Source organism: Haliotis rubra, unplaced genomic scaffold (assembly GCF_003918875.1).
Source record: "Haliotis rubra isolate DU_JTF1 unplaced genomic scaffold, ASM391887v1 Scf25, whole genome shotgun sequence".
In the NCBI taxonomy this organism is placed as follows: Eukaryota; Metazoa; Mollusca; class Gastropoda; order Lepetellida; family Haliotidae; genus Haliotis; species Haliotis rubra.
Genome location: NW_025766558.1, coordinates 2,957,490 through 2,973,078, shown reverse-complemented (window position 1 = coordinate 2,973,078; position 15,589 = coordinate 2,957,490). Strand labels below are relative to the sequence as shown.

At 39.6% G+C, this 15,589-nt stretch overlaps 1 protein-coding gene across 1 annotated transcript in view; it reads right to left on the bottom strand.

Annotated features, from left to right (window-relative positions):
- The window catches only part of LOC124279436 (centrosomal protein of 170 kDa-like), a 158,943-nt gene that overhangs the window by 62,702 nt on the left and 80,652 nt on the right, over positions 1–15,589 (bottom strand). The window contains exons 6-7 of the mRNA XM_046715262.1: positions 11,474–11,518; positions 8,887–9,289 (exon numbers count right to left, since the gene is read on the bottom strand). Coding sequence (XP_046571218.1) covers positions 8,887–9,289; positions 11,474–11,518 — 448 coding nt within the window. The remainder of the gene's footprint in view (positions 1–8,886; positions 9,290–11,473; positions 11,519–15,589) is intronic.

Here is a 15,589-nt window from a genome sequence, read left to right as displayed (position 1 = left end):
CTCAACTTTGTCTACCAATCAACATTCATGATGAATTATACAGTTTACCTTCACCATAGGTCCACAAGTATAATGTCTCAACACATGGCTCTAATTACGTCTAGTTTCAGACTGAAAATGTGTATCAAAACTTGTGCCAGAGATCTTATCAAAATACAAAGGAATATAATCTTCTATAAAAACAAACTGTAAATTCCAAATCAGAAGTGCTACGAAAGACAAACCTGATCAGTCTTTTGCCATTTACTTACCAACTATAAATATACACGCTAATGTTTAATGGTGTTTGTGACTGTCACGATATGTTGTAGGTCCTCTAAACCTCGCCATACCACCACACATGACAAACAGTTTCCACCACTCAAACCTCAAATTACACATTCATGGAACTGGAGGCACCGACCAGTAATCTATATATACCCTTTGTCTGGGATTCCTAGTGCTGATGCAACATAACGCTGACAGTAACGCACTCCACTGCACCGACAGCAACACACTTGACTGCAGGATCCGGCCTGTGCCATGTGTCGTCTCACCCCAGTGCACACTGCTACACCAGCAACAAACACAATTGGCATTCATTCCATTTCTGCCCCATTTCAATACAATAAATACACATCAGTTTCCTGGACTTGTTACAAAACATGTTGAATGTAGTATTAGCATAAACCAATGGGCGGAGAGGTGTTCATGGCTTCAATGCAGCGGCCTCCAAAGCATGGGTCTGATTCAAATGAGAATTAAGTGAATGGCACTTGAGCTGTATTCAGCCTCTTCCCGAACATGCTGGGGCTGTTCCTCTCTGATGTGTCATCATCAACATCATTAAATAAGTCCTTAAACATGGGCATGGATGAACATGCAGACATAAGCTCTCTTGAGATTACTTGTTTGAGAAGCATTTAGAAGTTGGAGCACTAAGAATGGATGACAATATATGGATGAAGAAGGTGCTTGATATATGGATAAACACTTGCTTGATAACTGTGCTTGATAACCTGCACCGAAACAACGCTCTTGCTGTAATAAAGAAGCTGTTCATCCATATATTATTATCCATCCTCTTGAGAACGGTCTATTTGAGTTTATTAGAGCTCTGGCCTATGTAACAAAGTGAAATATGCAAAATACATCACATTTAGTGAATTGATTTTGAGTCACTTGGGTACAAATAATTGTGAAACAATTTAAAAAAACAAACAGTATAAACAACACTGGGTGTAATTACCCTACGTATCCCCCCTCAACTTGTGTTTCACTATTTTATCACAGATCTATATACCCGTGAAGGTCCAGGTTAGAATATCGATCTTCAGCAACCCATGCTTGTCGTAAGAGGTGACTGACGGGATCGGGTGGTCAGGCTTGCTGACTTGGTTGACACATGTCATCGGTTCCCAATTGCGCAGATCGATGCTCATGCTGTTGCTCACTGGGTTGTCTGGTCCAGACTCGATTATGTACAGACCACCGCCATACAGCTGGAATATTGCTGAGTGTGGTGTAAAACTAAACTCACTCACTCACAGATCTATAGTTCCTGAGAGCGAACAGGCATCACACTTACGTAAACTCTTACTGCAGTGAATAATGCAGAAAGATCTTAGCTGTGTCTTGCTAAGTTTCAGTTGACATGGACATTGATGTTGTGAGCTGTTACACACTTTGGGTAGCAAGATACAGATGAGAAGTCATACGAAACAGCATTTCAAGCTGTATTATTTTATAAACTGATCTTCATTGATCTGAAAATATCCAATAAGACTGAACCAAATTGTAGAAATACTGTGTATTGAACACCCAAAGAAAAACTATCAATACACAATGTGAATGGCAGTGCACCAATAAACCAGTTGTACTGAAAGGATATAAACATTATCTGGAGGCCTGAGCTATCTGTTTGTAGATCTGAGCTCATTCATTAACGGCCACACTGAACTTTGACTTTGTAAAGTTCCCAAATGACTAGATAAATAGTCCATTCTCCCAATAACCTTGAGGTACTGGGGATCTCTTTTGCTTCTAAACTAAGGATCTCTTTTGCTTCTAAACTAACAGCTGAGTTTTCTCAAACCTTTAACCCCCATTGGGAATCAGGGTAAACCACTGGTCCTCAGTATCCTACACTTTCACAAAAGTGGATTGGGTGGTCGGTTTTGGTGACATGGGCCATGGCCTAAAAGCTCAAGTTGTCCCTGGGTGGCAATTGTTATTTTACAAGTGGACATGAAACGTTGGGACACTGCTGAATTATTAAAGAGATCTGTCATTATCTCAATCCAAGCCAAGCCGTTAAACAATTGTTGCTTTCCTGGTCAGCGGCAGAACAAAAGAAAGCCATATTGATTCTTTCTTTTCTTTTTGACCCAAAAATGGAATTGGTATAGATATATATCTGTGATATATGTCACAAAATACATTTTCTTCAGGTCATCAACAATAGATATGAACACAATGTAACTGTGAAACAAAATACTGCTTGTTGATTCTTCAAAACCGCACTCAGCAATATTCCTGCTTTATGCCCTGTTGATTACAAAGCATACAAGTGACAACCAGTGATTGATATGGCGAGCATCATCTCACACTATCTAGACAGACGGCACACCATAAACCTACTCATCTGACCACCTGATCAACATATTTGTCTCGCATGACAAGCACGGGTCGCTGGAAAGCAATTCTAACCTATAATCCCCACAAATTTCTGAAGCCAGTCTGTGATGTAATCTGTAACCTCCCGTGACTCTCTGTATATGCTACATCTCCCTTCCAGACTGCTCCATCAGGTACAAATGTGAGCAGCATGTTAGACACAGGAACAAATGTATGCCAGGTTGTATTTACCTCAAACAAACATGCAGTTCACACTATGCATACCTTGTACCTTTACCACAATAGCTCTCAAGATGCTCCCCTCCAAAACTGGAATTAACCTGTACCTAGATACATGGCTTGTCACAGAGACTTAACGCAAACAAAAAATTAAAAATTAAACTAACCAGGCAGCTTGGGTTATCCGGGTTAATAATGGCCTTGATTGTTAGCGTTATGAGCATACCTAGTGTGGAGTTTGGCGCTATATAAATGGACACATTATTATTATTATTATCAGTGACTTACAAGGCTTTTCCCCCTATATATAAATTCCATGGGGTGGACACTGTACACATGTTGACTGAAGACCAATAAAATAATATTTGTGAGTTCATTGAGGCAGTTGTTAGGATACCAGTAGATATGCTCTTTCCATAGTTCCTTCCCTTAACCGATACATCAATTTAAAAATATTAACAAAATATATCACTTACTGTTTTGCTTAATCAAAAACTTGAAATAACAAAATATTGTCTTTACCTGTAGAACTGTATAACACTATATTTATCAAATAGTGATTCCTTTTTTTACTGATAACCAAATGGCAAGAGTGATACTTGACACATTAATGGTCAAACATAGGCAGGAAATCCGTCAACATCAGTGTCCTATCTGCTTGAATCATTAATTTAATTCATGAACCCATTAGATTCACAACAAATGTTGAAAATGTTCATATATGATTACAAATATAGTACACACATTTGTCATGGGTGAAAATCAATATATAGTGTCATTACACAGGTCATTTCATGCATAAGGTAGTCCACAGAAAATGAGTTATGGGAATTTCATCATGGCTGCCACTGAGCTGATATATTCTTAATGACATAGGAATTCTATAAAAGCAGATCATCCGTAACAAATTACAGCATCATGCATGGTTACAGAAGAGATGTAAGTATACTAGTTTATCGCATGGAGCATATAACAGCTAATTCCACCACCAGTTCCTGTGTGTTAAAAATACAATTAAAAATAACCCAAGTTAATTAGAATAGAAAAAACCTAAGGCATACTTTGATCATGACAATGACAAAGCTGACAAGACTACCAGCATGAGTGTAGACATCAACTACAGCAACAACCGTGGACATCAACTACAGCAACAACCGTGGACATCAACTACAGCAACAACCTGTACAGCAGCAAGGTCAGAGTGGACTCCTTCCCCAAATTCCTGCACTCCCCCCCCTCCTCTCCCCTGTACTCGTCAAGCAAGGTCCTACAGGCCACTACAGAGGCTGTACTGATACTGTCATTACCTGAATCTGCTTGAGATGGATACTACCGACAGAAGCCGTTTGTCCTGTTGAACTTAGATGGGAGACCTACAATCATGGGGAGGACGGCTCCGAGAACATGGCATGGCAAACTGCCATGTGATTCTACCATTACAATCAATACAACTGTTCTGTCACGGTCAGTCCTTAACAGCATCTCAACCACGGTTTAACTATGGCGGGAGAGACAGGGACACAAACATGCATGTGGCAAAACGAACCTGATATCCCCAGGAAACTCTTGTGATGTCAACTGCGCTCTGTAAAGTCACATCTATTTATAGACTGTCATCACAAGCACTGACTCTTGCCAGAGAAGCTGGGCAGACAATGTGATCTAACCTCCCACTCTCAGATTCCACTGTCTCTCATGAAATAAAACACCACTTAAATTTCCTCTGCATCCAGAATGACCACTTGACTGCCAATTTTAAATGACATTTGTGACTGCTATTCCATCCTTACTCCCTAAAACACAGTTTCTGGAGCCAAATTAGTCATGGGCTATAGTCTGTTCTAGAAAAGATGGTTCCCGGCTGAGAAAATCAATAACTGCCTGGTTACAGTTGTCAGGATGACATAGAGACTGGGAATCTGTCTCAGTTTGTGATCAGCTCGTCAACAGCATCGATTATAATAAGTTGCTACAATACAAAAAATACACTTGATCACCACAGCATGAAAAAGATTAGGGTTTACTGAAGGATCCATTGATTTTCTCCCAGTGTTGCTTTAAGGACTGCATGACCCTAGGGCCTACTTACCTATTCTGTGTTTCTCTGAGTCAGCAGAATATCACATATTTTGCCCCTCTTAATCATTTCTGTATAATCTCCCATTGGAGTTTAAAGCTTTTGAGCTACATTAAGATACATAAATATGTACTCTATTTCAGATATGTATTTTTAAATCAAGGCATATCAAAACAATTTATTGATCTCTATAATCTGTCCAAATGAATTAAATCATGATGAATTACTAACCTTCTATTTGGTATTTCATATTCAAGCATATATTGTAACATTCATTCAACAATTGTCAGTAGTTCTACATGGTGAGGAAACTAGTGTTTTAACCCATGGGACCAACTGGTCCGAGTTCAAGAGTAGACAGTTCTTATTTTCATACCCATGAAACATTTCATTGTAAAACCAGCCAGTGTAACACTGATACTTTGTTGTCATCACCTCTCAGCGCTCATTGATGAATGATGAATTTGGACATACCAAACTTAACTATAATGCATTAAAATAAACCACACTGGCTTCCTTAGCATGTTCCTTTTCATGTTTACATATTTAATATAATATACAAGTAAAACTAGAAAAGACAGTGGTTTGTGAACATTTATAAAACATCACTACTGGCTCATGATGGTCACTTTTATCAAGTTCTACCTATACAACACCAGTCTCAAGGTCCACAACACAACACCAGTCTCAAGGTCCCACAAACACAACACCAGTCTCAAGGTACACAACTCAACAACAGTCTCAAGGTCCACAACACAACACCAGTCTCAAGGTCCCCAACACAACACCAGTCTCAAGGTACACAAACACAACACCAGTCTCAAGGTCCCCAACACAACACCAGTCTCAAGGTCCACAACACAACACCAGTCTCAAGGTCCCCCAACACAACACCAGTCTCAAGGTCCACAACACAACACCAGTCTCAAGGTACACAACAACACCAGTCTCAAGGTCCCCAACACAACACAACAGTCTCAAGGTCCACAACACAACACCAGTCTCAAGGTCCACACACACAACAACACCAGTCTCAAGGTACACAACACAACACCAGTCTCAAGGTACACAACACAACACCAGTCTCAAGGTACACAACACAACACCAGTCTCAAGGTCCCCAACACAACACCAGTCTCAAGGTCCACAACAACACAACACCAGTCTCAAGGTCCACAACACAACACCAGTCTCAAGTCACACACCAGTCTCAAGGTCCTCCAACACAACACCAGTCTCAAGGTCCACAACACAACACCAGTCTCAAGGTCCACAAACACAACAACAGTCTCAAGGTCCCCCAACACAACACCAGTCTCAAGGTCCTCCAACACAACACAGTCAGTCTCAAGGTCCCCACACACACCAGTCTCAAGGTACACAACACAACACCAGTCTCAAGGTCCACAACACAACACCAGTCTCAAGGTCCACAACACAACACCAGTCTCAAGGTACCAGTCAACAAGGTCTCAAGGTCCCACAACACAACACCAGTCTCAAGGTCACAACACACAACACCAGTCTCAACACAACACAACACCAGTCTCAAGGTCCCCAACACAACACCAGTCTCAAGGTCCACAACACAACACCAGTCTCAAGGTCCACAACACAACACCAGTCTCAAGGTCCACAAACACAACACCAGTCTCAAGGTCCCCAACACAACACCAGTCTCAAGGTCCACAACACAACAACAGTCTCAAGGTCCACAACACAACACCAGTCTCAAGGTCCCCAACACAACACCAGTCTCAAGGTCCACAACACAACACACCAGTCCAGTCTCAAGGTCCCCAACACAACACCAGTCTCAAGGTCCCACAACACAACACCAGTCTCAAGGTCCCCAACACAACACCAGTCTCAAGGTCCCCAACACAACACCAGTCTCAAGGTCCACAACACAACACCAGTCTCAAGGTCCCCAACACAACAACAGTCTCAAGGTACCCAACACAACACCAGTCTCAAGGTCCCCAACACAACACCAGTCCAGGTCCCCAACACAACACCAGGTCAAGGTCCACAACACAACACCTCAGTCTCAAGGTCCACAACACAACACCAGTCTCAAGGTCCCCAACTCAACACCAGTCTCAAGGTCCACAACACAACACCAGTCTCAAGGTCCACAACACAACAAGTCTCAAGGTCTCCCAAGGTCCCCAACACAACACCAGTCTCAAGGTCTCCCAACACAACACCAGTCTCAAGGTCCACAACACAACACCAGTTTCAAGGTCCCCAGCACAACACCAGTCTCAAGGTTTGCCTACTCAACACCAGTCTCAAGGTCCACAACACAACACCAGTCTCAAGGTCCATCAGCACAACACCAGTCTCAAGGTTTGCCTACTCAACACCAGTCTCAAGGTCCCCCAACACAACACCAGTCTCAAGGTCCATCGACACAACGCCAGTCTCTAGGTCATCAGCAACACCAGTTTCAATGTCACGTGTTCATGTCTACTGGTTTTCTAAGGTTTAATATGATACATCTGCCCCTTGAAGTTGAGAACATCATTACTGACTCCTCCATACAGGTGCCACACGACCTGCGAGAGTGGTCATTATGTTGGTGTTCTGCTTCAACATGAATAGCATGGTGCAGTGTGAGTGAGTTGGGTTTGGCACCAAGATGACCAACAGTTCAGTCATATTATCATGTGTTAGCATACTGTGAGGTGAAAGTCCAAACTAATATGTTAGCTAATATCTGAAACCAAATTGATCAAGGAATATAAAACTATATAGACCATACACTGAAACCTACATGGATCAAAGTATTGAAACCCACATGGACCAAAGGGTTGAAAGTCACATGGACCAAGGGATTGAAACTCATGATCAATCGACCAGCAGGTGAAGAGGTGCACAGAAACACATTCCACATAGCAATAAAGTTTCTCCTTGTCCAAATGTACCACAGAGCTACCACTTCAAACAGGCAACTTATCACATAACCCAAGATAAGCTGTGTACTTGTGTAAAATATGCAACGTACATCACAAGTACCCAATAAAGTTGTTTAAAGTTGTTTGTCCTTTAAGTCAAACAACCCCACCAAATACATATATTCTTGAACAACACTAGGATTAATTACACACTGTAGTCTTTTCAGCTTTTATATATTTCTTTCCAGATCTTGATTTATGTATTGACTGCCGACACACTTATACCAGTACAAGAAGTCTAGTCTACTTGCATGTTTTTAATTGCCATGTAGATTGCTGTAGTGAGATTATGTGACATGTGACACACTTGAGGCAGAAAACATGAAAACACAATCTTGAAGACTCCTGAAACAGTGTCTTACATAGGATTAATTAAAACCCATGAATTTATTGATGTAAAATACCCACCAGATTCGTCCCAAAGGAGTAAAAATATACTGAAAAGTCACAGAAAACAACTATCTCCCCACAAAGTGAATGATAACTGAAATACATGAAGTAAATCCTCAGTTATGGAAAGAATTATTTGAAGTTCTGTGATCAGGAATAACAAATCTATAGATTACTAATGTGCTCCTCTCTTTCAGACCATAAACTCCTGTCAGTGCTATAAACCTGTTATGAATTGGGCTTCGGCAACCTATGCTTGTAGAAAGATTTCTTATCAATGATCATACATTTGGTACATTTCACCCAGACAGCAGAATATTTTAAATCCTGACCTGGATATTTAAGCTACAGATATGTTTGAGGAACTTGTACATTTGTACATGCAGTGTTCACGAATGGTGTTTCAAAGTAACAGGACATTGGGTCCTGTAAGTTTCAGATATGTGTCTGACCCATTGAAAATTCAAAGGACCCATAGAATAAAATTAAACACACATTTCAGATTTAACATTTATATAATTGGCATTGAAGTGCTTACTCCAGCAGTCATGGTCAATAATATGCACTTCATTCACAAGTACAATAATGCAGGCAGAATAAACATATGCAATAGCTCCTTCTCACCTGGTGGCAGTTTATGTCGAGATCCACTCCTAGGTATCCGTGTAACAGCGTAATCCAGGTAGTCAGCGTTGCGGGCGAAGCACATACACTGAGCATCCCGCGTGGGGTCATAGTAACTCCCATGTTCACATGTTGAGTGATGGGGTCCGTCCCCGTTAGATGGGTAATCATATCCATTGTTTGTCATACTGCCATCAGCTTGGTCACCAGTGAAAACGGAGGCCACGTGGGGATGATGCCGCCCCTGACGCAGCCTCTTCCTGGGCCAGGTGTTGGATCCAAGACCAGGATTGCTTCCTTCTTCAGATTCCTTCTTACCAAAACTGCGATGCATATCTACGAAATTTGGCTCCTCTGTTTGATGAACACATGTGTGATGAATCTGCTGCTCGGCTATGCAGCCCTGGAACAACAAACATACAAACATCATATCAACTGTTGTTTACATCTACCAACAACAAACAACCATCCTCAAAGACATCTCAAAAGTGCAGATAGAAATATGCATCAAAGAGTTCTGGAACATGAGGGTAAACTTGAGCAGTATCATTAAGCACATTTCCTTGAACACAGTGTAATAAAATGAACATAATGAGCCAGATTTCTGGTGTTTACTGCCATAGTATTGCAGGAATATTGCAAGAGGTGCCGAAAGCTGAACAAATTCGCTCGCTTACAAATATACACTTATTTCCAATGTCAATTAAGTCTACTTTTTAAATCAAAACCTCAATCAGTTCTTGTATGCTTGTATGAATTGTACCACTTAGTTTGGAGCCAGATCAAGCTGAGGTATGTTGCTCCACCACCTTACAATCAATCTTGGCACTGATTAGCCTAACGAATGGATGTAATCAGCGCCTGGCTCTCATATCAACTGGAAAACTCTCGTATCAGAGAGCAGAGTAATTAATAGCCTGAACCACTCGGCAAGTAACAGGTGTCAAGATCATTCTCAGCCTCAGGTCAAAATCCACTTATTAAATGCTCTCAGGTAAATCAGTGTAATCCGTAGGCATTGCTTAAATGAACTCGAAAAGAAATCTGGAATGGATTATTTTCCTGAGGTTATTTATATCAATTATTAATGAAAGAAATGAAACATAACTGCATACAAACAACATACTTACATAACTGTAAGAACTGACTTATATACTTGTGTTTATATTGACATAGACATAACAACTTGCGTGTTTACTGTGTGAATCTGTGAATACAGAATGCATGCACACTGATGTTTAAGTTTGTAACTCAGGAAACATATCGGAAACATATTGAAGTAATTTCACATGAAAAAATTACTACAAAAGTTATGTCACAAAACTTCCCCATTGATAATGATACATTAGCCAATCACAAAATAATATTTCCTTAGTGTGGGCATGGTCTATTTCATTTGTTTATAGAAACAGAGATGGGAAAAATAAAAAACTGCTCGTAGTAATGAAAGAAATGCCATGGAAACACATGCAATTCTTTATTTAACAAAACCCCATAGCATGAATTGCCATGACTAAAAAGGCTGGGCCAGCCATCTTAAGGCCGTCTCCACACAGCTGTAACTCCCATACACACTGTCAACACTGAAACAATCTGATGAATAGATTTTGTCCTAAACTATGTATACATTTTATGTAAATACAGAAACAATACTTCTTGATCACAAGAGCACAATTACTATAGAGTAAAATGTTCTTCCGTATCTCATGAGTATTTTGTTTCCTGCTCAACAGAAGGTGTAGCACAAGGCATGTGATGGCTGAATGACCAGCTTTATTAAATAGGTAGCATACAAAAGTGACTTACTGAAATGAGCGAGTGATCTAGAGAGTGATTTTGTGATTTTGAGAGAGAATGAGTGTATTCCACTACTACAATGGGTGTTGCTGTACACATGTTTTACACTGTGTACCCATCTGGTGAATCACACCAAGGATTTAAGCCAATGCTTATACCGGGCTACCTCACCTACCCTGACAGAGACAGGGAACAGTGGGAGGTTAATCTACAGAGTGGGAAACAAACAAAAAGCACAATCAAAGTAATCTGAAACGATTCCTTTTCACTGTCGATGAAGGCAGTACATAAAGAACAAATCTCTCTGTGTACTACTTAAAAAGTTGAAGAACCCCAGAATTGTTCATATGACTTTACTTAATCTGCCATGTCAAACAGATTAACAATAGCCGCATGAAAAACTGTGTCCATGACAGATTAACCATGGTCATATAAACAGTCAAGTGTTCTTTATGCATTTCTTCTAGCGGTATAGTTCCTTAACTGATGAAACACATGTCAATAATGCACAAATGATAATACGTTCCACTTGAGAAATATACAGATTGTAAATTAATCTAAGAATGCATTCAGATGTTCCTTCATTTGGCAAAATGATATATATTTTCTCATTACAAGCATGCGGAAAATTTAAAAATTACCATACACCAAAGTGAAAATAGCTGCATGCCCGAAAGCAAATGAAGTTGAAACCAGACCCAAAAACATCAGATGAGGAGGATAAAACTCCCATCAACAGAAACACAGAAAACAGGTGACAAGTCGGGATGGTACAACATGAGTTACCTACCCTTGGAACCTGATTGAAAACCATCTGCCTTCTACTTCTTATCACCTAGGTTCAGAATAAAACAGTCACATCAAATGGCAGTTGTACGATCTAATTACTGTGAAGCACTGGAGCATGGATCTGGCCGCATCATTTCAGTTCATATCCTGTAGGTAACAATTTGTACTATCACACAGACCATGCAGTTCTCGTTCACTGCGACTTTCCCCCGTAACTGTGAGTGTCAAAGTAATGGATCAGTGTTTCCAGGTATGCAATCGACGTTGCAGATGTTACAAAAACATTCCAGGACACGCAGTCAGGATGTAACTAATCTTACAGTTTCCACATTGATTACAATATGAATCAAATCACGTCATTTCATCAGGTATATTTAACAATACTCTCAGTTCATCAGTGACCTTAGCTACTGGCATTTACAGCCTATACTATCAACATCAGTATATCAATCAATAATTCAATTATACTGTTGCCACCTGAGGCTGTCTTGGTTTCACAGCACAATGACTATTGATCACACATAATCCCAGACCAGCCTCTTTACTCTCCAATCAAACTCACCAAAACAGTCATTTTTTTGCATTACATTGAAAAGCTTATTTCATTAAAACACATTAAGCCATAAAACACGTTCCTATGCATCAGTGTCATGCCAATCAGTGGGCGCAAGTCTCCACCTGACAACAGAATCAATGTCACACAGCACTCTCATGTCCAAATGATCAATACAGATCTCCACACGACACAATTCCCAGCTGCCAAAATACTCCGTTATTCCACCTGAACACTGTTTCCAGGTAAAGCAATGATACGAGATGCAGCGACTACTTTGTGTAACAATGCATCCACTTGTGACAATGACTCTGCAGTGATGTACAAGGTGTCAACACGTCTACACTAATTACAAGGTATGAATGACTTTATACTGCTGTTGTGAATGACAATGATGGATGTATTACTATAGAAGGTGTACACTGACAATGATGTGTGTACAACTCTACCAAGGCTTATTACAATGTGTGAATGACTCTATATTGCTGTACACTGTTGTGAATGACAATGATGGATGTATTACTATAGAAGGTGTACACTGACAATGATGTGTGTACAACTCTACCAAGGCTTATTACAATGTGTGAATGACTCTATATTGCTGTACACTGTTGTGAATGACAATGATGGATGCATTACTATAGAAGGTGTACACTGACAATGATGTGTGTACAACTCTACCAAGGCTTATTACAATGTGTGAATGACTCTATATTGCTGTACACTGTTGTGAATGACAATGATGGATGTATTACTATAGAAGGTGTACACTGACAATGATGTGTGTACAACTCTACCAAGGCTTATTACAATGTGTGAATGACTCTATATTGCTGTACACTGTTGTGAATGACAATGATGGATGTATTACTATAGAAGGTGTACACTGACAATGATGTGTGTACAACTCTACCAAGGCTTATTACAATGTGTGAATGACTCTATATTGCTGTACACTGTTGTGAATGACAATGATGGATGTATTACTATAGAAGGTGTACACTGACAATGATGTGTGTACAACTCTACCAAGGCTTATTACAATGTGTGAATGACTCTATATTGCTGTACACTGTTGTGAATGACAATGATGGATGTATTACTATAGAAGGTGTACACTGACAATGATGTGTGTACAACTCTACCAAGGCTTATTACAATGTGTGAATGACTCTATATTGCTGTACACTGTTGTGAATGACAATGATGGATGTATTACTATAGAAGGTGTACACTGACAATGATGTGTGTACAACTCTACCAAGGCTTATTACAATGTGTGAATGACTCTATATTGCTGTACACTGTTGTGAATGACAATGATGGATGTATTACTATAGAAGGTGTACACTGACAATGATGTGTGTACAACTCTACCAAGGCTTATTACAATGTGTGAATGACTCTATATTGCTGTACACTGTTGTGAATGACAATGATGGATGTATTACTATAGAAGGTGTACACTGACAATGATGTGTGTACAACTCTACCAAGGCTTATTACAATGTGTGAATGACTCTATATTGCTGTACACTGTTGTGAATGACAATGATGGATGTATTACTATAGAAGGTGTACACTGACAATGATGTGTGTACAACTCTACCAAGGCTTATTACAATGTGTGAATGACTCTATATTGCTGTACACTGTTGTGAATGACAATGATGGATGTATTACTATAGAAGGTGTACACTGACAATGATGTGTGTACAACTCTACCAAGGCTTATTACAATGTGTGAATGACTCTATATTGCTGTACACTGTTGTGAATGACAATGATGGATGTATTACTATAGAAGGTGTACACTGACAATGATGTGTGTACAACTCTACCAAGGCTTATTACAATGTGTGAATGACTCTATATTGCTGTACACTGTTGTGAATGACAATGATGGATGTATTACTATAGAAGGTGTACACTGACAATGATGTGTGTACAACTCTACCAAGGCTTATTACAATGTGTGAATGACTCTATATTGCTGTACACTGTTGTGAATGACAATGATGGATGTATTACTATAGAAGGTGTACACTGACAATGATGTGTACAACAACTCTACCAAGGCTTATTACAATGTGTGAATGACTCTATATTGCTGTACACTGTTGTGAATGACAATGATGGATGTATTACTATAGAAGGTGTACACTGACAATGATGTGTGTACAACTCTACCAAGGCTTATTACAATGTGTGAATGACTCTATATTGCTGTACACTGTTGTGAATGACAATGATGGATGTATTACTATAGAAGGTGTACACTGACAATGATGTGTGTACAACTCTACCAAGGCTTATTACAATGTGTGAATGACTCTATATTGCTGTACACTGTTGTGAATGACAATGATGGATGTATTACTATAGAAGGTGTACACTGACAATGATGTGTACAACTCTACCAAGGCTTATTACAATGTGTGAATGACTCTATATTGCTGTACACTGTTGTGAATGACAATGATGGATGTATTACTATAGAAGGTGTACACTGACAATGATGTGTGTACAACTCTACCAAGGCTTATTACAATGTGTGAATGACTCTATATTGCTGTACACTGTTGTGAATGACAATGATGGATGTATTACTATAGAAGGTGTACACTGACAATGATGTGTGTACAACTCTACCAAGGCTTATTACAATGTGTGAATGACTCTATATTGCTGTACACTGTTGTGAATGACAATGATGGATGTATTACTATAGAAGGTGTACACTGACAATGATGTGTGTACAACTCTACCAAGGCTTATTACAATGTGTGAATGACTCTATATTGCTGTACACTGTTGTGAATGACAATGATGGATGTACTACTATAGAAGGTGTACACTGACAATGATGTGGTACAACTCTACCAAGGCTTATTACAATGTGTGAATGACTCTATATTGCTGTACACTGTTGTGAATGACAATGATGGATGTACTACTATAGAAGGTGTACACTGACAATGATGTGTGTACAACTCTACCAAGGCTTATTACAATGTGTGAATGACTCTATATTGCTGTACACTGTTGTGAATGACAATGATGGACACTATAGAAGGTGTACACTGACAATGAATGTACAACTCTACCAAGGCTTATTACAATGTGTGAATGACTCTATATTGCTGTACACTGTTGTGAATGACAATGATGGATGTATTACTATAGAAGGTGTACACTGACAATGATTGTACAACTCTACCAAGGCTTATTACAATGTGTGAATGACTCTATATTGCTGTACACTGTTGTGAATGACAATGATGGATGTATTACTATAGAAGGTGTACACTGACAATGATGTGTGTACAACTCTACCAAGGCTTATTACAATGTGTGAATGACTCTATATTGCTGTACACTGTTGTGAATGACAATGATGGATGCATTACTATAGAAGGTGTACACTGACAATGATGTGTGTACAACTCTACCAAGGCTTATTACAATGTGTGAATGACTCTATATTGCTGTACACTGTTGTGAATGACAATGATGGATGTATTACTATAGAAGGTGTACACTGACAATGATGTGTGTACAACT